The 20,378-nt window shown below is 43.9% G+C and overlaps 3 protein-coding genes across 7 annotated transcripts in view; 1 reads left to right on the top strand and 2 right to left on the bottom strand.

Moving 5' to 3' along the window:
* Positions 1–3,294, bottom strand: part of VPS9D1 (VPS9 domain containing 1) — a 19,662-nt gene extending 16,368 nt beyond the window's left edge. For 3 of the 4 annotated variants that reach the window (XM_075838575.1, XM_075838579.1, XM_075838576.1), the window contains exons 1-2: positions 3,050–3,293; positions 2,532–2,632 (exon numbers count right to left, since the gene is read on the bottom strand). In XM_075838575.1, the coding sequence (XP_075694690.1) occupies positions 2,532–2,630 (99 nt within the window). In that variant the 5' untranslated portion in view covers positions 2,631–2,632; positions 3,050–3,293. Of the gene's footprint in view, positions 1–2,531; positions 2,633–3,049 lie in introns of all 4 variants that reach the window. The other variant, XM_075838577.1, reaches the window with a different exon arrangement.
* ZNF276 (zinc finger protein 276) lies at positions 3,098–19,410 on the top strand. Its single transcript, XM_075838580.1, has 11 exons — positions 3,098–3,354; positions 6,554–6,863; positions 7,845–7,891; positions 8,527–8,949; positions 15,128–15,197; positions 15,317–15,397; positions 16,593–16,715; positions 16,898–16,973; positions 17,570–17,687; positions 17,761–17,860; positions 18,759–19,410. The coding sequence occupies exons 1-11, from the start codon at positions 3,222–3,224 to the stop codon at positions 19,024–19,026; spliced, it is 1,749 nt and encodes a 582-aa protein (XP_075694695.1). The 5' UTR covers positions 3,098–3,221; the 3' UTR covers positions 19,027–19,410.
* Positions 19,067–20,378, bottom strand: part of FANCA (FA complementation group A) — a 53,032-nt gene continuing 51,720 nt past the window's right edge. For both annotated transcript variants that reach the window (XM_075838573.1, XM_075838574.1), the window contains exon 43: positions 19,067–20,378. In XM_075838573.1, the coding sequence (XP_075694688.1) occupies positions 20,268–20,378 (111 nt within the window). In that variant the 3' untranslated portion in view covers positions 19,067–20,267.

Genomic DNA, 20,378 nt, shown 5'->3' with positions numbered 1-20,378 from the left:
CCCCCAATGAACAGTTGTTATCACTAGGGGAAGCTGCAGGTTGATGTAGTGTTACATGGCGCCTATTGAAGTCATTGAATGACGATGAAACATTAAGAGACACTGACCCCCATAGACGCCTAATGGGTAAATTACGGACTATAGGTTTAGAAAATATAGTTTGTAATTGGATTGAGAATTGGCTCAAGGACCGTATCCAGAGAGTTGTGGTCAATGATTCCTTCTCTGAATGGTCACCGGTTATAAGTGGTGTACCCCAGGGTTCAGTGCTGGGACCACTATTATTCAACTTATTTATTAATGATATAGAGGATGGAATTAATAGCACTATTTCTATTTTTGCAGATGACACCAAGCTATGTAATATAGTTCAGACTATGGAAGATGTTTGTGAATTGCAGGCAGATTTAAACAAACTAAGTGTTTGGGCGTCCACTTGGCAGATGAAGTTTAATGTAGATAAATGTAAAGTTATGCATCTGGGTACCAACAACCTGCAAGCATCATATGTCCTAGGGGGCGCTACACTGGCGGATTCACTTGTTGAGAAGGATCTGGGTGTTCTTGTAAATCATAAACTCAATAACAGCATGCAGTGTCAATCAGCTGCTTCAAAGGCCAGCAGGATATTGTCGTGTATTAAAAGAGGCATGGACTCGCGGGACAGAAATGTAATATTGCCACTTTACAAAGCATTAGTGAGGCCTCATCTAGAATATGCAGTTCAGTTCTGGGCTCCAGTTCATAGAAAGGATGCCCTGGAGTTGGAAAAAATACAAAGAAGAGCAACGAAGCTAATAAGGGGCATGGAGAATTTAAGTTATGAGGAAAGATTGAAAGAATTAAACCTATTTAGCCTTGAAAAAAGACGACTAAGGGGGGACATGATTAACTTATATAAATATATTAATGGCACATACAAAAAATATGGTGAAATCCTGTTCCATGTAAAACCCCCTCAAAAAACAAGGGGGCACTCCCTCCGTCTGGAGAAAAAAAGGTTCAACCTGCAGAGGCGACAAGCCTTCTTTACTGTGAGAACTGTGAATCTATGGAATAGTCACCGCAGGAGCTGGTCACAGCAGGGACAGTAGATGGCTTTAAAAAAGGGTTAGATAATTTCCTAGAACAAAAAAATATTAGCTCCTATGTGTAGAAATTTTTCCTTCCCTTTTCCCTTCCCTTGGTTGAACTTGATGGACATGTGTCTTTTTTCAGCCGTACTAACTATGTAACTATGTAACTATGTAACCTTCCTGGCTAATAGAGGAGAGTCCCCAACCTTAAGGGGTTTCCCATTATCAGTCACCTGTTCACGGGATAGGTGAAAAATATCCGATCGATGGGGTTTCGACCGCTGGGACCCCCACCGATCATGAGAATGGGCTTATCGTGCTATACCTGGGAGCCCCATAGAAATTGAGCAGTAGTGCGCATGCTCAGCTACCCCTCCATTCATTTCTATGGGGCTGCCAAAGATAGCGGTCGGACCCCCATGATAGCAGTCGAACCCCTATCCTGTAGATATAAACAGAATGTAGGAGCTGCACCGTAGCATGCAATATGGGTGCTATCCTCAGGGGAAACTCGACGTGAGACCCCAAATACACCTTCAATGGGAAGGTGAAACGTTGCCTATATGTTGGGTGAATAAAAAATGTTTTTTATAACACTGGAGTGCTGCCTCTTTTTCTGAATTGTATCCTGTGGATAGGTGATAAATATTGATTATGGGAAAACCCCAGGGTAACTAAACGTGTAACGAACTTCTGACATGTCATAAGTTTTGATTGGTGGGGATCCGAGCACTGAGACCTTCACCGATCGCTAAAACGAAGCGGCAGAAGTGCTTGTGTGAGCGCTCAGCCGCTTCGTTTCTGTTCGGGTTTTTCCAGAAATCAATGTATCAGAGTGCAGGCTCAATAGAAAGTCTATGAGCCCGTACATCGGCTTTTCGGAAAAAGCCGAAAATAAACGAAGCGCCCGAGTGCTCACATGTGTGCTTCTGCCGCTTCGTTTTAGCGATTGGTGGGGGTCTCAGAGCTCGGACCCCCACCAATCCAAACTTCTGACATGTCACTATGACATATCAGAAATTTGTCAAATGTTTAGTTACCCTTTAATAATCTTTGTATGCTCTATTAGGGAATATGGACAGGTTCACCCAGATGGACAATCCCTTGAACAGCAAAATCCGATCCACAGCACGTTAACCTTACGTTAGACATATATATGTTGGGGAATTCTCCATAGGGGGACAATTTGTAATCCACTTATTATCAAGGGACCCTTCAAAAAAGTGGATTGTCCAAAGTGCTGCTTCCCTGATTTTTTTAGGTCATTGCTGTAACTTTTAGGGGTGTAAGGGGGTTTTCGGTTTCTTGATGTAGAAGAGGACTGTTCAGTAGTATAATAATGTTATATTTCATACATGATTTATTTGCATGGCAATGAGACCCTGAGTATTGATCACACTGCAGCGCGCCCACCCTTATGTCTGACCCCCGATACAATGCTGCTCCCCAACTCACCCTGTGACGGCTCCCGGTGTCCAGCAGAATGGCTCTGTTAGCCAGTTTCATCGCTCTCTGCAGCGGCTTTAAAGCCCCGTCACCGGCTGAGGAAGCCATGTCTGACAAAACAAAAATAAATATGAAAAAACCCAGTATCCGGAACTCTAGTCTGTGTCTCTGGTGTCCACACGGAATGTAAACATCGCTTGCACAACACGGAGTGACTAACTAGCGGACCGTGATGAAAATCCTAAAGAGCAGAAATTGTCCACAGCACCATCTAGCGTGCGGTGGATAAAATGACAACTAATTTTGAATAAGAATGTCAATTGCCGTGTTATAGTATTACTGGTATAAAGCAGCGTCGTGGTAAAGTCCATGCTAATTTATGTTAAATCCGGGGTTTATTAAATAAATGTTTTTGGATCGAGGGGCATTTAGTCTTTGAAACAAATGCAATTTTGTTGCTGTAGTAAAGTAACTCAAATACGTGCAGTGTTATAAATGATTATTAACCCTTTATTATAGAGAATTACCAATAATGATGAGCTGTTATTCGTTCTTTATAGGGACTGGCTGCAATACATACACTTGACCACAAGAGGGAGACATGCCCAGCAGTACGGAGCATTCTCCTGTAGCCGCACTGAGGAGGCCCTGGGCTGGATGGCGGCTCCCAGGCTGCCGCTTGGGGGGTGAAGCCGCGGGATGAAGCGGGACAGACGGGGGCGGACTAAGGCCTGTCTTCGGAGGGCTTCTCGTGCCACTGTAACGGAAACGACACAAGTGACCAAACAGCCGCCACCTGCACTTATTCCGGAGCTTCCAGAGCCCAAAGCGGGTGAGAGTCGGGTGTGCAATAGGGTAACTGGGCGTGACAGAAAAAAAAAAATTATCCCCCCCCTTTCTCTTAAGGGAACGTGTAAAAGAGCCAGAGCTGCTGCAAAACCTCTTATCAAGTGCTGTCACTAACAAGAGGAGTTGATAGCGCAAGAGTTTCTGCAGCAGCTGAGACATGTTTATTTGCATTGTAACTGACCAGCAGGTGAATATTGTAGTCACTAGACCACGGGGCGATGACCAAAACAAGTCACAAGATAAGGATTTTGTGGAATCGGAGTGGCGCAACTTCTAACTTTGTTTTTCTCTCCGTAGAAGAAACGGTTTACCCCTGACCGCCATTTTTATATAATCTACATAAAGTTGTCACTGTACATACATTACATCACTGATCCTGAGTTACATCCTGTATTATACTCCAGAGCTGCACTCACTGTTCTGCTGGTGGAGTCACTGTGTACATACATTACATTACTTATCCTGTACTGATCCTGAGTTATATCCTGTATTATACCCCAGAGCTGCACTCACTATTCTGCTGGTGGAGTCACTGTGTACATACATTACATTAGTTATCTTCTACTGATCCTGAGTTACATCCTGTATTATACTCCAGAGCTGCACTCACTGTTCTGCTGGTGGAGTCACTGTGTACATACATTACATTACTTATCCTGTACTGATCCTGAGTTATATCCTGTATTATACTCCAGAGCTGCACTCACTATTCTGCTGGAGGAGTCACTGTGTACATACATTACTTATCCTCTGGGTTATAATACAGGATGCAAAATAGCCCCGAATTATCCCCTGAGGACGCTGCTTGTGCAGCGAAACATGTCGGGGGGGCTATCGCCATTTTAATATTCACCGACGGTCCAGTGATTCCCTCTACTAGTGTGGGACTGTATTCTTGTTACGGCAGTCTGCAGCTGCCGAATCAGTTTCTCACACAGTGCACAGCGATGTGCTGCATACATTTGTTCTATCCTTTGTGATACACATTGGCCGTCCTTTGTAAACAATTTTAACTCTTGCTTGTTTGTTGTTTGTCTTCATTTGATACATTAATAAAAGTTACATTTTAACCGATACCATTCCTATGGTGGTTGGGAAATTGGGACTCTGTGCCTAGGCACTTTATTTTTCATTGTCATTGTTAATATATCCCTGCCAACCACTAGGGGTCCTCCCTTTTCTTTGTTTTTCTATAATACAGGATGCAACTCAGGATCAGTACAGGATAAAGTAATGTAATGTATGTACACAGTGACTCCACCAGCAGAATAGTGAGTGCAGCTCTGGAGTATAATACAGGATAAGTAATGTAATGTATGTATACAGTCCACCAGCAGAATAGTGAGTGCAGCTCTGGGTTATAATACTGGATGTAACTCCGGATCAGTACAGGATAAGTAATGTATGTACACAGTGACCCCACCAGCAGAATAGTGAGTGCAGCTCTGGAGTATATTACAGGATGTAACTCTGGATCAGTACAGGATAAGTAATGTATGTACACTGTGACTCCACCAGCAGAATAGCGAGTGCAGCTCTGGAGTATAAGGCGGGGTTCACACGACCACATTAACGTCCGTAATGGACGGACGTATTTCGGCCGGAAGTGCCGGACCGAACTCCGTGCAGGGAGCCGGGCTCCTAGCATCATAGTTATGTACGATGCTAGGAGTCCCTGCCTCTCTGCAGGACAACTGTCTCGTACTGTAATCATGTTTTCAGTACGGGACAGTAGTTCCACGGAGAGGCAGGGACTCCTAGCATCGTACATAACTATGATGCTAGGAGCCCGGCTCCCTGCACTGAGTTCGGTCCGGCACTTCCGGCCGAAATACGTCCGTCCATTACGGACGTTAATGTGGTCGTGTGAACCCAGCCTAATAGAGGATGTAACTCCGGATCAGTAATGTAATGTATGTACACCATGACTCCATCAGCAGAATAATGAGTGCAGCTCTGGAGTATAATACAGGATGTAACTCCGGATCCGTACAGGATAAGTAATGTGATGTATGTACACTGTGACTCCATCAGCAGAATAATGAGTGCAGCTCTGGAGTATAATACAGGATGTAACTCCGGATAAGTAATGTATGTACACCATGACTCCATCAGCAGAATGAGTGCAGCTCTGGAGTATAATACTGGATGTAAGTCTGGATCAGTACAGGATAAGTAATGTAATGTGTATATACACAGTGACTCCACCAACAGAATAGTAAGCGCAGCGCTGGAGTATAATACAGGATGTAACTCAGGATCAGAACAGGATAAGTTAAAGAGGCTCTGTCACCAGATTTTGCCACCCCTATCTGCTATTGCATGTGATCGGCGCTGCAATGTAGATTACAGTAACGTTTTTATTTTTAAAAAAGTAGCATTTTTGGCCAAGTTATGACCATTTTTGTAGTTATGCAAATGAGGCTTGCAAAAGTCCAAGTGGGCGTGTTTAAAAGTAAAAGTCCAAGTGGGCGTGTATTATGTGCGTACATCGGCCGTTTTTAATACTTTTACTAGCTGGGCGTTCTAACGAGAAGTATCATCCACTTCTCTTCAGAACGCCCAGCTTCTGGCAGTGCAGACACAGCCGTGTTCTCGAGCGATCACGCTGTGACGTCACTCACAGGTCCTGCATCGTGTCAGACGAGCGAGGACACCGGCACCAGAGGCTACAGATGATTCTGCAGCAGCATCAGCGTTTGCAGGTAAGTAGCTACATCGACTTACCTGCTAACGCCGATGCTGCTGCAGAATCAACTGTAGCCTCTGGTGCCGATGTGTCCTCGCTCATCTGACACGATGCAGGACCTGTGAGTGACGTCACAGCAGTGATCAGGCAGAAGCTGGGTGTTGTGAAGAGAAGTGGATGATACTTCTCGTTAGACCGCCCAGCTAGTAAAAGTATTAAAAACGCCCCGATGTACGCACATAATACACGCCCACTTGGACTTTTGCAAGCCTCATTTGCATAACTACAAAAATGGTCATAACTTGGCCAAAAATGCTCGTTTTTTAAAAATAAAAACGTTACTGTAATCTACATTGCAGCGCCTATCTGCTGCAATAGCAGATAGGGGTGGCAAAATCTGGTGACAGAGCCTCTTTAAGTTAATGTTAACTTTTAGTTTATTGTCCATGATAACATTTACACTTATAACTTTTTCCTGTGTTTTTACCTCCAGGCATCGGAAGAACATTAAGCACTGGTTACTGCCGGCTGTGCCATGGGAAGTTCTCTTCCCGCTGTTTGCGCCAGGCCTTTGGGAAAGTGCCAGTCACCGGTCGGAGTTCGGAGAAGCAGAAGCGCATGGACCAGGTGTTCTTTGCTGATTTCCAGCAGCTGGTTGGCGTCTCTATGCGAGAGGACCCCCGGCTGCCCCAGTTTGTGTGCAAGGACTGCCATGCCCAGTTCTATAAGTGCCGCAGTGTGTTACGCACCTTCATACAAAGAGTGAACAACTCCCCGACCACTCCTCATAGTAACACGACAGGGTGGGTGAAGTAAGGTAAACTAAATGCAAGCAGCGCCCTCCATGGACGCAATGTTAAAAAAAGAGAAACAAACACTCCCTCACTGAGTCATCCTCATTCCAGGGCTGGTCCAGAAATACTGATGTCTCTGCAGCGACCCCAACATATTCCGGCATCTGCTTAGCAAATTAAAACAGAAATAATTATTATTCTTTAGACTAAAATATCCTTACAGAGACATTCCAGGCAATACTAATGCTTTGTGTTCTGCCTAGTGCAAGGCCTGAGGGGCGGACAATATTCTCAAGTATCCTTGAAAACAAGTATGTGTAACATAGAGAGGCAGTGCATTGTATAGCAGATAGAACTTCCGGAGACCATTTGGTACATCTACTTCAGTGCTGGTCACCCAGACAGTAAGACTGTATATCATATGGAAACACCCGGTAGAACACAATGAGGGGAGGGGGGTCTGCATAAAAAGAAGTAAACATCGCCTCTGCACTAGTATGTAATACTTATATTTTATGAAATTGCTTGAATAGCAATTCCCTGCGTATGATGGTATTCCCAGAATCCCTCCCGATCAGCATAATCTAGATGATGTACGGCAGACTGCAGCCTTGCACCTATTCAGACTATAGATTACCATAAACAGCAGCCTGTATTACGCTGACAGGTCAACAGAGTGGCCTTGGGGAATGTAACGTCACTGCCCTGTGTATTATGTGATCACTCCCGCTCATAAAGGAGCAATACCAATGATAAATGTATATTAGGGAATTGTTATGTTTGCAGTTCCTTATACGTGTAGGCCCTGCAGCTGCGGCCCTGGAAGGTACAATGCGCCGTATTCTGGCCGCAGCCACTATGAGCGGTTTACTTTTTTATAAGGGGGGGGGGGACAAATCAGACCCGAATTAAATATTCTACACGGTGTTTTATATAATACGCAGCTCTGGTGTCGAGGATTTCTGACCTTTTATTTTTATTGCATTTCAGTGGTAAAGGGCACAGTCCCGACAGCGTTATCACAGGGCCCTGCGCAGGTAAGGGGGATTTAGTGCTTCTTATTTTTTTGCTTCTGTTTGATATTGACGTCAATAGGAATAGTGGAGGATTCTCCGGGATTGGCTTAAAACTGTGCAATGAGAATTTTTCTAATATACTATGTGTCAATTCCTCACCATTATCAAAACCTCTGCTTGCTAGTTGTATGTAAACCATAATGTTTCCTTTCACGGAGGCTGAAAACTTGTACAGACTTAATAGTTCTCACAGCTTAGGGTTTGCTACAATTGTATCCAGTCTATATAAGGACCAGTTCACACAGAGGAATTTGCAGGCAGAAAAAATCTGGCAGATTTTGACCTGCCTGCAATTTCCGTGGGCAAAAAACACTTTGTCTGCCTCATTGATTTTAATGGGAGGTCAGAAGCGGAACCGTGGCAAGAAAGAACATGCTGCTTTTTCTCCTGCGAGCGACTGACGTGGAAACCGGCGGTGGCTTTCAAAGTCAGCGCCAAAAAACACAGTGTGAACTGGGCCTTATACAGCCTGGACTCCAAGCTGATACATTTATTTCTGCGCTGATACATTGAAACAAACTTTCAGGACAGGAGAGAGATTTGCGCTGTTGATGTAATTACCGCACGTGATTCATCAGACTTTTCTGAATTTCCAGATCTGATCACCTCCAGCTCCGAGTGCCTGCGTAGTCTGGTAAACTGGACCCACAGCCATGCAGGTCGGTGCTCCTCCGTGCCCGGCTTGCAAAGGGTGCTTTCCACACAGTACTGTGGCATCATTCAGGCAGTATGGGGATGTGGAGAGGGGCACCATTACAGCATGGACACAGACTCCGACCTCTCTCCAGACGTGCAGCAAAATGCAGAAAACCCAAAGGCACCAAGTGGAAATGGAATTCATACAGTCAGCAAAGCTACGGACACCGCCCCATTGAGATACCTACTGCTGGACAGCATGGACACCACCCCACCTGTAGCTGATATTGGAAGGGCCGGTAATCCTCCTGCCCGCAGCAGATCGCCCGCACTGCCCCTGGAGACTCCGGCGGTCTTGTGTCCTGAGACAGATCCAGTGCACGGTAAGATATTCAGAGCTGCTCACCATTATATTCATAGCAGTAAAGCAGAGATGATAGATGCACGGCACGCACTCTTCCAAATGATGAAATGCAGCTTTTTATTCCGGAGGCCGGTAACAAACCGGAGACTAGCGCAGATCGTACCGCCTTTCCGTGTCCTCCAGACGCTTTCTCAAGGCCTGATGGCATCCAGCGTACGACGCATAAATACCCCATCATGTGTAAGCGCTAACCGATACACAATGTGTCATTTTACAATTCTTAAACCCATTCACGTTTGTTTATAATATCAAGTACAAAAAGAGTGATCAGATACAGAACGTCATAAAGGAGGAATTACCGAAGAAATGCAGATCAATCATTCCTAGTTTAGACCCAGAGGTCCCAGGAGGAAGCGAAACGGCCGTCGGCGACTGTCATGCGCTAATCATCTGCCTGTAACCTGCCCCCCCCCGTATGCATTTCATAAATTAGAAGGGTGAGGGCCGTGCATGTTTCTTCTTTGCTAAATGACTGTTTGGATCGGACTTGTCACATGCACAGATCACCACCGATCATCGGCGATAGAACCACCGATCCCAGCAGCTTAGTGTGTCGCCGCTGTGCGGGGTCGTGCCAACCGCTCACTCTTTGAAGTGTTGGATATTCATAGCAGGATTCACTCCGAGATTTTACTTTCTGTACCCAGCAAATGACCAGCATTGGAGGGTGAGACATGTAAGTGAAAGGCTTCAGAGGTGAAATCTCCCATCATTACCCATTAGTTTACTGTCTGCACTGGTGACTTGCATTCTGGGAAGTGCCTTTTTGCATCAGGTACTGTAAGAGGGGCGGGTGTCACCCACTATTACTGCCTCCTTTTATTAGGGTCACTAGGGTTATCCCTCGCTCCCCTACCTTTTTCTTTGTATGATGCTTATCTATTTGTCTTGCTACTATGTGTTTGTGTACGCGGTGATTCACGACACAGTTGTATAGTAAAGATAAGTTTATTACTAATACAAATAACACTCCGTTATTAAACACAAAATGCACAACACAGTAAATATATACACAGTATATTCACGGTATAGTATCCTTGTACCTCAATACATATAATAAATTAACATGTATATTAATACTACACGTGGCCCAGTACTAGTACAATATATTACAATACTATCCTAATACCCACCCACAACTTAAACATACATATAAAGTACACACTCACAATTGCTTCTATGTCCCCTCCCCCACCTGACTAACTGTCCCTGTTACCAATGGGTTAACTTTTGTACGGTTGGGGTAAATAGAGATGTTTGTTCAGGGGAAAAGTGTAGGTAAAATGTTAAATTGCAGGTAGTGCAAGGGTTAACCAGTGTGCAGGCTAGGGGAGGTAAAGGGTTACCAGGGGTTGTGCAGGACCAGGGGAATGTAAAGGGTTAATGTATGCTCATTTTTATAGGGGAGGTAAGAGTTACCAGGGGATGTGCTTGTTGTATAGGCAAGGTGGGTAAGAGTTAATAACGGGGCACCAGTTTTTTGTATAGGGGGGAGAGATAGAGAAGAGTTGTGCTTGTTGTCTAGGGGAGTGGGATAGGTGTTAAGAGGCTCTGTCACCAGATTATCAAACCCCTATCTCCTATTGCATGTGATCGGCGCTGCAATGTAGATAACAGTAACGTTTTTTTTTTAAAACGATCATTTTTGGCCAAGTTATGAGCAATTTTATATTTATGCAAATGAGCCTTTCTAATGAACATCTGGGCGTTGTGAATAGAAGTGTTTGTCAGCATCATATGTCAGCGTCATCCACTTCTATTCACAACGCCCAGCTAGTAAAACAAGTAAACACACCCAGATGTTACACACACAATACACGTCCAGTTGTTCATTAGAAAGGCTCATTTGCATAAATATAAAATTGCTCATAACTTGGCCAAAAATGATCGTTTAAAAAAACAACCGTTGCTGTCATCTACATTGCAGCGCCGATCACATGCAATAGGAGATGGGGGTTTGATAATCTGGTGACAGAGCCTCTTTAAGTGCAACTACTGCTGCACGTGGAGGAGGGGGGGAGATAAGCGTAACGGTGAGGGAGCAGGAGTGGGGGGGTCTGTTGGTGGTGGGAGCAGGACCGCAAGAGAGGCAGAGCGCAGCGGTGCAGGGCTATTTAAAGAGGCTCTGTCACCAGATTATAAGTGTCCTATCTCTTACATAATCTGATCGGCGCTGGAATGTAGATAACAGCAGAGGTTTTTTATTTTGAAAAACGATCAATTTTGAGCAAGTTATGAGCAATTTTAGATTTATGCGAATTAGTTTCTTAACCCCTACCCGCACCAGGACGTATAGTTACTGAGTTTTTCCCGGTGCACACTGTCGCCGACAGCTGACAGCCAAATTTTAGGGGTTTCTAGCATATCGGCAGACCCCCGTCCGAAATCGCCGGGTCTGCCGATAGTTAGTATGGCAAACGGAAGCCAAACAATGGCTTCCGGGTCTGCCATGGACGGAAGCCCATCAGGACCAACCTTCGGCTGGTCCTGATAGGCTTCCTGTCAGAGTGACAGAAAGTCACTGTGCCGTTCCTGATGCACACTGTCGGCGACAGTGTGCATCGGGAACTTGGAGATCAGCTGTCCCCGACAGCTGACACTCTCCAGTGTTGCCGATCAGCGGCTCATCGCCGCTGATTTCATCAATTAACCCGTTACATGCGGGGCTCGATTGCGATCTCCGCATGTAGCGGGTTTGTAGCACATCAGCAGCCCCCATGCAATCGTGGGGGGCTTCTGATGCTTGTGATGGCACCGGGGGGCCAGACAACGGCCCCCAGGACTGCCATGTATGGAAGCCTATGAGGACCAGCTTCTGGCTGGCCCTCGTAGACTTAGTGTCAGAGTGACTGTGACGTCACACTGACAGTTGGAATACGTTACACTACCTAGGTAGTGTAATGTATTCTAGCAGCGATCAGAGCTGCAGGTCAAAAAAAGAAAGTGTAAAAAGTAAAGAAAAGTTATTAAAAATGTTTTATAAAAGTGTAAAAATAAAAGGTTTTGTTTTCCTATAATAAGTCATTTATTATAGGGAAAAAATGAAAACGTTAAAAAAAAGTACACATATTTGGTATCGCCGCGTTCGTAACGACCCAAACTATGAAACTATAATGTTAATTTTTCCGCACGGTGAACGCAGCAAACAAAATAAACGGAAAACTGTCAGCATCGCTATTTTTTGGTCACCACCCCTCCCAAGATATAGAATAAAAAGTGATCAAAAAGTTGCATTTACCCCAAAATAGTACCAATAAAAACTACAACCCGTCCCGCAAAAAACAAGACATCCACAGCTTTTTTGACGAAAAAATAAAAAAGTTACGGCTCAGAATAGCGTGTCTCAGAAAATAAATTATTTTATAGAAACTTAATTTTATTGTGCAAACGCTGCAAAACGTAAAAAAAACTATACACATATGGTATCGCCGTAATCGTACCGACCGGCAGAATAAATTAAAACGTAATTTATTGCGCACGGTGAACGCTGTAATAAATAAAGAATTTAAAGCGCCAAAATTGCTGTTTTTTGGTCACCTTAGCTCTAAAAAAGATCCTGAGGAGCCAAAATGCTCACTATACCCCTAGAAAAATTCCTTGAGGGGGTGTAGATTCCTAAATAGGGTGACTTTTGGGGGGTTTCCACTGTTTAGGTCCCTCCAGGGCGTTGCAAACCCGACATGGCACTGAAAACCAATCCAGCAAAATCTGCGCTCCAAAATCCAAAAGGCGCTCCTTGCCTCCTGAGCCCTGCTGTAGGTCCAAACATCAGTTTATGACCACATATGGGGTATTGCCGTAATCGGGAGAAATTGCTTTACAAATTTTGGGGTGCTTTTTCTCCTTTTATTCCTTGTAAAAATGAAAAAAATTCTATGTTTCCACAGAAAAATAGGTGATTTTCTTCTTCACAGACTAATTCCACTAAATTCTGCAAAAAAACTGTGGGGTCAAAATGCTAACTATACCCCTAGAAAAATGCCTTGAGGGGTGTAGTTTCCAAAATGGGGTCACTTTTTGGGGGGTTTCGACTGTTTAGGTACCACAATACCTCCTCAAACCTGACAAGGTGCCTAAAATATATTCCTAAAAAAAGGAGGCCCCAAAATCCACTAGGCGCTCCCCTGCTTCTGAGGCCGGTGCTTCAGTCCATTAGGACACGAGGGCCACATGTTGGATATTTCTAAAATCTGCAGAATCTGGGCAATACATATTGAGTTGCGTTTCTCGGGTAAAACCTTCTGTGTTACAGATTTTTTTTTTTTATTACAAATGAATTTCGGCAAAAAAAATGAAATTTGTAAATTTCACCTCTACTTTGCTTTAATTCCTGTGAAACGCCTAAAGGGTTAAAATACTTTCTGAATGTGGTTTTGAATAACTTGAGGGGTGCAGTTTTCAAAATTGGGTGATTTATGGGGATTTTCTAATATATAAGGCCCTCAAAGCCACTTCAGAACTGAACTGGTCCCTGAAAAAATGGCCTTTTGAAATTTTATTGAAAATATGAGAAATCGCTGCTAAAGTTCTAAGCCTCGTAACGTCCTAGAAAAATAAAAGGACGTGAAAAAAAATTATGCAAATATAAAGTAGACATATGGGGGATGTTAACTAGTAACTATTTTGTGTGGTATTACTAACGGTTTCACAAGCAAATACATTTAAATTTAGAAAAATGCTAATTTTTGCACATTTTTGCTAAAATTTGACGTTTTTCACAAATAAATATTGAATTTATCGACCAAATTTTTTCACTATCATAAAGTACAATATGTCACGAGAAAACAGTCTCAGAATCGCTTGGATAGGTAAAAGCGTTCCGGAGTTATTACTACATAAAGTGACACATGTCAGATTTGAAAAAATCGGCTGTGTCCTGAAGGCCAAAACAGGCTGTGTCCTAAAGGGGTTAATAGACAACTGGGCGTGTTTTTACTTTTGACCAACTGGGCGTTGTACAGAGGAGTGTGTGACGCTGACCAATCAGTGACCAGTCAGCATCATACACGTCTCATTGTTCCAGCCCGGCTTCTTTCACTGCACAATCACACTGTAACAATGGGCTGGAACAAAGTATTTGAGGCTGATTGGTCACTGATTCATTGGTCACTGATTAGTCACTGATTGGTCAGCCTCACACACTCCTCTGTACAACGCCCACTTGGTCAAAGTAAAAACACTCCCAGTTGTCTATTAAGAAACTAATTCGCATAAATCTAAAATTGTTCATAACTTGCTCAAAATTGATCGTTTTTCAAAATAAAAACCACTGTTATCTACATTACAGCGCCAATCAGATTATGTAGGAGACCGGGCACTTATAATCTGGTGACAGAGCCTCTTTAAGACCCGCCGGTGCGCTCGCTCTTGGGCCTGGCCCAGGGAAACAGTGCCGCTCGTACATGGGTCAGCGTGGTGATATGACGTCACCAGCCAACTCATGAGCGCCGGGGGGGGGGGGGGGGGGGGGGGGGATAGCTCACACAGAAGACATCACTTTTTTCCAGTGTTAGATGGGTTGGTCTCCCACCAGTGCTGTAAATGCCAAGTTCTGAGTGTTTGAATTCCGGATACTCGGCAACGTTGGTCACAGTATATGAAGCTTTCAGATATCAATGACATTTCTCAAATTATTTCTTTGTGTCTGGTTCACTCTGTCCAGTCCATTTAAAATAAGCGAGGGCTCGTTCACATACATGAGGCAGAGAAATCTGTTCTCCCCCATGAAAGCGTGCTGCATGGATACATAGGGGGTTACCCCTGTGGGTTCTAAGGGCCTGTTCACATCACCGTTCGCTTTCCGTTCCATCGGAGGTTTCCATCGGGTGAACCCCGCAACGGAAAGTGAAACTGAAACCACAGCTTCCGTTTCAGTCACCAGTGATACTAATAGTGGTGGAAACGGAAGATGTGGTTTCAGTTTCGGAACGGAAAGCGAAGGGTGATAAGACATATTTAAACATTGGGTATAGGTATAATGTTCGTGCAGGGACCCATCTGAATGAGGTGGACTTTTTGGGGCCAGTGGGCTCATACAATGTGGTCGGAATCTGTGCTAGGACCTGTACAATAAAAGTATAGAAAATACTGCTTCATAAAATGATATAATATGGTGTTTATTGTGCTTTTTACTGCAGGACAAGATGGAAGAACGTCTCCTGAGACCAATGAGCCTGCGAAGGATGACGGCAGTGACCTGTCAGACCGGTGAGGATCCTCTTGTATAACAGTTCTCTTTCCAGAGTGGACTGTGGATGTTCAGACTGGGTTACACTGGTATCCGGAACACACTAGTGTCTACAGTAATGATATCTCCTTTTACACAGTGACTCCCATAGTAAAGATGACGGAGAAGAGAGAGATCTCTTGTCTTCTGATGACTCCTATGAACCGTATCCAGAAAAGAGGTAAATCTACACCTGTGCTGCTTGTTTCCCATAGGATTGTTTATTCCAGTCATATGCATATGGATGATACTGTTACCCCCTCCTCTCGCCGGTGACGTGATGAAGGGGCTCGCTGCATGACTCCGTTCATTACATATGCCAGCCCCTTCTCTTTCTCCGCTAATATCCAGTAGTTTTATGTCTAGTCTGCAAGTGTTCCTTCTCCTCCTGCTCTCCTTATAGCCTGTTATCCCCCCCTCCTCCCCTTGACTGTCAGCGTGGAGTGATCTGCTATCAGTGTGAGCCGTACACCGCAATAATAATGACGACTCACATGTCTATGGTTTGGGCGCTGACTTGCAGGGAAGCTACCGCCAATAGGTGTCACTTGAGAGATTGTTTTTTTTGGTTTTCTTCTTCCTGAAGATCTATATGTAAATGCAGGGTGATACCAAATACGGTCACCATTATAGCTCTTACAGGGGCTGACACCACAGAGGCTCTGTCACCAGATTATAAGTGCCCTGTCTCCTACATAATGTGATAGGCGCTGTAATGTAGATAATAGTGGTTTTTATTTTGAAAAACAATCATTTTAGATACTAAATTTTAGATTTATGCTAATTAGTTTCTTAATCAACAACTGGGCGTGTTTTTACTTTTTACCAACTGGGCGTTGTGGGGAGAAGTGTATGACGCTGACCAATCAGTGACCAATCAGCGTCATACACTTCTCATTGTTCCAGCCCAGCTTCTTTCACTGCACAATCACACTGTAACAATGAGAAGTGTATGACGCTGATTGGTCACTGATTGGTCAGCGTCATACACTCCTCTTCACAACGCCCAGTTGGTCAAAAGTAAAAACACGCCCAGTTGTCTATTAAGAAACTAATTAGCATAAATCTAAAATTGATCAAAAATGATCGTTTTTCAAAATAAAAGCCACTGTTATCTACATTACAGCGCCGATCACATTATGTAGGATAGGGCACTTATAATGTGGTGACAGCCTCTTTAAACTCCTAAATAGAAACTCTGCCTAGTTTGCTGTTACATCTTCCTAAAGCTTTCATAGAAATAACTATGAAACGATTGAATAAAGGAGAGGTGAAATCAATAACTGGTATTTTTTTGGGAGGAATTAATTTATCGCAGGTTTTAGTATCACTTTGTGTATTGTATATTCGTTGATTGGTTCTTTCATGTACTCTAGGCCTCCTGTTAGGAAGACCAGGCCTAGGAAGACCAGGCCTAGAAAAACCAAGAAGGCACGAGAGCCCAGAGAAAGGAAGAAGCCAGGACCTAAACCAGGCTGGAAGAAGATTAAGCGAGAACGGTTAATGTCATGTCTGTGTCTTCCGCAGTAAAGAAAGAGCCCGAGATCACCGACTTATATATTGCAGTACCAGTATGAGACACTAGCGGGCAGAATCACTGATGTAAACGATGTAATGTATATTGTATATCTGCTGTATCTCAATGGTACGATCTGTTTTTTTTATTTATTTTTATATATAGAGAGGAGCTGCCTACTATCTTCAAGTGTCCTTACCAAGGCTGCACTGCCGTCTATAGAGGCTCTGATGGTATGAAGGTAAAAACAAAAAACTTTCTTGAAGGGGCTGAACAGGATTTAAAAAAACATAGCTGATTTGTCTGGTACTGCAGCGTAGCACCATTGAAGTGAATAGATCTGAGCTGCAATACCACACGCTACCACTGGACAGATGTGTCACTATTTTTGGAAGAAAGCAGCCATGTTTTTCTAATACTGCACATAATAGGTTCCTATAAGGCGAGGCTCACAAGCTCTGGTTGTGACGCAGAACCCTCGCTCTCTCTTTCTGTCTCTCTCAGAGAGAGATCTATTGAGGAATCGATAAAAATGGGAAATGTCCTATTGGCCTATTAATACTTTCGTCTGAATAAGCCCTTAGGTGGTATCCTATTTGACCAATCGGTAATGGATTATTCTTCTCTCTGTACTTGTATAATTCTACTGTATATTTTTGATTAAACAGCGGTGGGTGGTTTGGATAATACATCTTGCAGCTTTTCTTTAAAATCTTTACTTTGGATTGAGGGAGTCTTAGAAATAGCAGACCCTTATTTTAATCAGCAAGCAGAGGTCTTTCTCTTGCCCTTAAGAGCCTGCACCAGGCATAACACATAATTATTTTTCGTTAATAGAAACACATCAAGGAGCATCATGAAGAGATGCGGGAGCGGCCGTGCCCCCATCCCGGCTGTAACAAGGTGTTCATGATAGACCGGTACCTGCAGCGGCACGTCAAGCTGATTCACACCGGTGAGTGACATTTGTTACTATGAGAACCGGTAAAACCTCAGAGCATCACCTAACACTCTTCTTGTCCTCACAGAGGAGAGGAATTACATTTGTGATCAGTGTGGACAGGCGTTCAAGCAAAGGAAGCATTTATCTGTGCATCAGATGAGGCACTCCGGAGCTAAACCCTTACAGTAAGTGTAATCCATTGTACAATGAAACGTTCTGCAACTTTCTAATATACTTTGTGTTTGTTACTCCTCATTAAGATCTCTGCTTGTTGTCAGTGAAGGGAAATACTATGTCCAATGGCACAGGTGCATAACTAGTTAGTGTGTTAACAAGCCTGTGACATGACTCTCACACTAGGACATGTTTCCGATTGCTGGCAACAAGACCGCACTGAAACTGCAACAGGTAATGCACTTGGGTCAGTTGGACATGATCAAAACAGGTTTTTAGCTTCTGAATGTTAACATTCACTGAGAGCAAGCAGTGGCCCTGCACTAGGAAAGACACAGGAAATCAAAGAACACCAAACCAAAAAAAGAACTTTAATCCATGTAGAGCATGGGTGCACAAACTTTTCTGGGCTGGGGACCACATTGTCAGGTTGTGCCACTCCAAACCGCTGCCATAAAACTTAAAGGGGTGTTCCTATGTGAGACATTTATAGCATATTGACAGTATGACAAATGTATGTGATGTGTATATACAAGTGAACGTTCCCGCTCATCGATGAGACTCCACTTTATAGTACTCACGGAAACCACTAAGGTGAGAGGTGCAGGTGAGCGTGGCCATCTCTCTAACGTATCAGAGACTGATGGTATATCCTGTGGATGCTCCATAAATGTACCAGATGGGAATAACCCTGTGATTTTCCTGGTGCAGAACCTGAAGGGTTCAAAGCATGAGACAGGTGCAAGTCCCACCTGTGCGGCGCTCAGGATATGCCATAAATGTATAAGATGGGAGGAACACTTTAATTTTCTTATCTTTAGATAATTTGGTTACAACATTTGTCAATTCTAGATCTGTTCAATTACAATCAATGTAAATATTCCTCACGTCTCTATTTTCTTGTTTCAGATGTGAAGTGTGTGGTTTCCAATGCCGGCAGCGGGCGTCACTCAAACACCACATGACCAAGCACAAAGCGGAGGCAGATCTGGAATTTGCATGTGACCAGTGTGGGAAGCGCTTTGAAAAGGCCCATAACCTAAATGTTCACATGTCGATGGTTCATCCGCTTACCCAGAGCCCTGCAAAGCCTCCGGACACAGAACCTGACGCCCCCTCAGGAACTCTGGACGAGCAGGCGTTGAAGCCGGATTTAGCACAGCAGCTTCCCAGCTAAGGACTGGTTTGTGTGAGGGGGAAAAAAAATAATCTAGAGCTTGTAAGTTTTTATATTGTTTTTATGGCTTTCTGTACAGAACATTGTGTATACAGTATTTACACAGAGACCTTCCAGGGGCACCCAGAGCCCCTGTGGTTCTACTGACCCGGCACTTAAATCTCTTTATAGAAGTTTAGTTGAACAGAAGGAGGTCCGTCTGTGCGTTGCGGCCGTGTTATAGTTACCGGCCTAACCCTGTTAATGGAACAGATCGCTGCAGAGCAGTGCTGTCCTCCCTTCCGTGTACAGAGGGTCCTTCACCAGTGAACAGGAACATATATAGACAGGTGAATAATTTATGATGTTAAGACATGAAAGCTTTTAAATAAATTATTTACAAAAGTTGATGGGTCATTTTTGGATAAAACTTTAATCTTTTCAGGTCATACTTATTAGGCCTTATTCGCATGGACCTATATAATTCAATGTGGCCGTTCAACAGACCATGTAAAGGGTCCATGAGAAATTATGCCATGTCCTATTTTTTTTTTTCCACGCTTCACACATCCCTCCATAGACTCTAGTCTATCGGGGGATGTGTGATATTGCATGACGCAGCGCAGACCTCTGACGTGAAAAACTGCAGTTTTTCACGTCCGAGATGTGCAACGCCCGTGTGAATGTAGCCTTCGTGTAACTGGTACGTTAAACATAACACTATCTGTAGAAATGAACGGGCCTGACAGAAGAAGAGCATTGCTCACATTCAGCTGTTCCTGATGGTCCCATTTCTTTCCAGAGAAGTAGTTAGGCAGTCAGCTGGAAGAAAATGCTTGAGAAGTATAGAGTAACCCCTCTAAAGAGGAGCGGTCATGTCCCCAAAAAAGTAAAATTGCTGCCATATCTTGATTCCTGCCTCCACCTAAATCTGGAGCTTTTATGTCTCTTCGTGCCTCCGTTCCCCCACAATCAGTCATGTTCATATCTGCAGCTAACGTGATGAATAAATTGGCAACTGGGCAGGAATCTCAGCCGCTTAGGTCCCCGCACGTTGACGCTGGACAGTCGAGACCACCTAGCTGTCAATTTATTCATCATATTAGCCGCAGAAAGGAGGCACTTAAGAAAAAAAAACTCCGTAATCAAGTTATGGCAGCAATTTAACTTTTTGGGGACATGACAGGTGCAGGTTTTTGTTTTTTTAGGTAGTTGTAGAGGGACCTGACTAAAGTAAAATGTCTCCTCACAAAGTTCAGTGATTAGAAAAGATCAGGCTCATCAAATAATAGATCCTCGTCATGTGATGGTTGATGGAGGTTTCTAAGCAGAGCAGCGAGCTCGGGATCCTTCTCCTCCCAGGAATCCGCTAT

Source organism: Rhinoderma darwinii, chromosome 9 (assembly GCF_050947455.1).
Source record: "Rhinoderma darwinii isolate aRhiDar2 chromosome 9, aRhiDar2.hap1, whole genome shotgun sequence".
NCBI classification, from domain to species: domain Eukaryota; kingdom Metazoa; phylum Chordata; class Amphibia; order Anura; family Rhinodermatidae; genus Rhinoderma; species Rhinoderma darwinii.
This window is presented reverse-complemented; position numbering and strand designations above follow the sequence as displayed.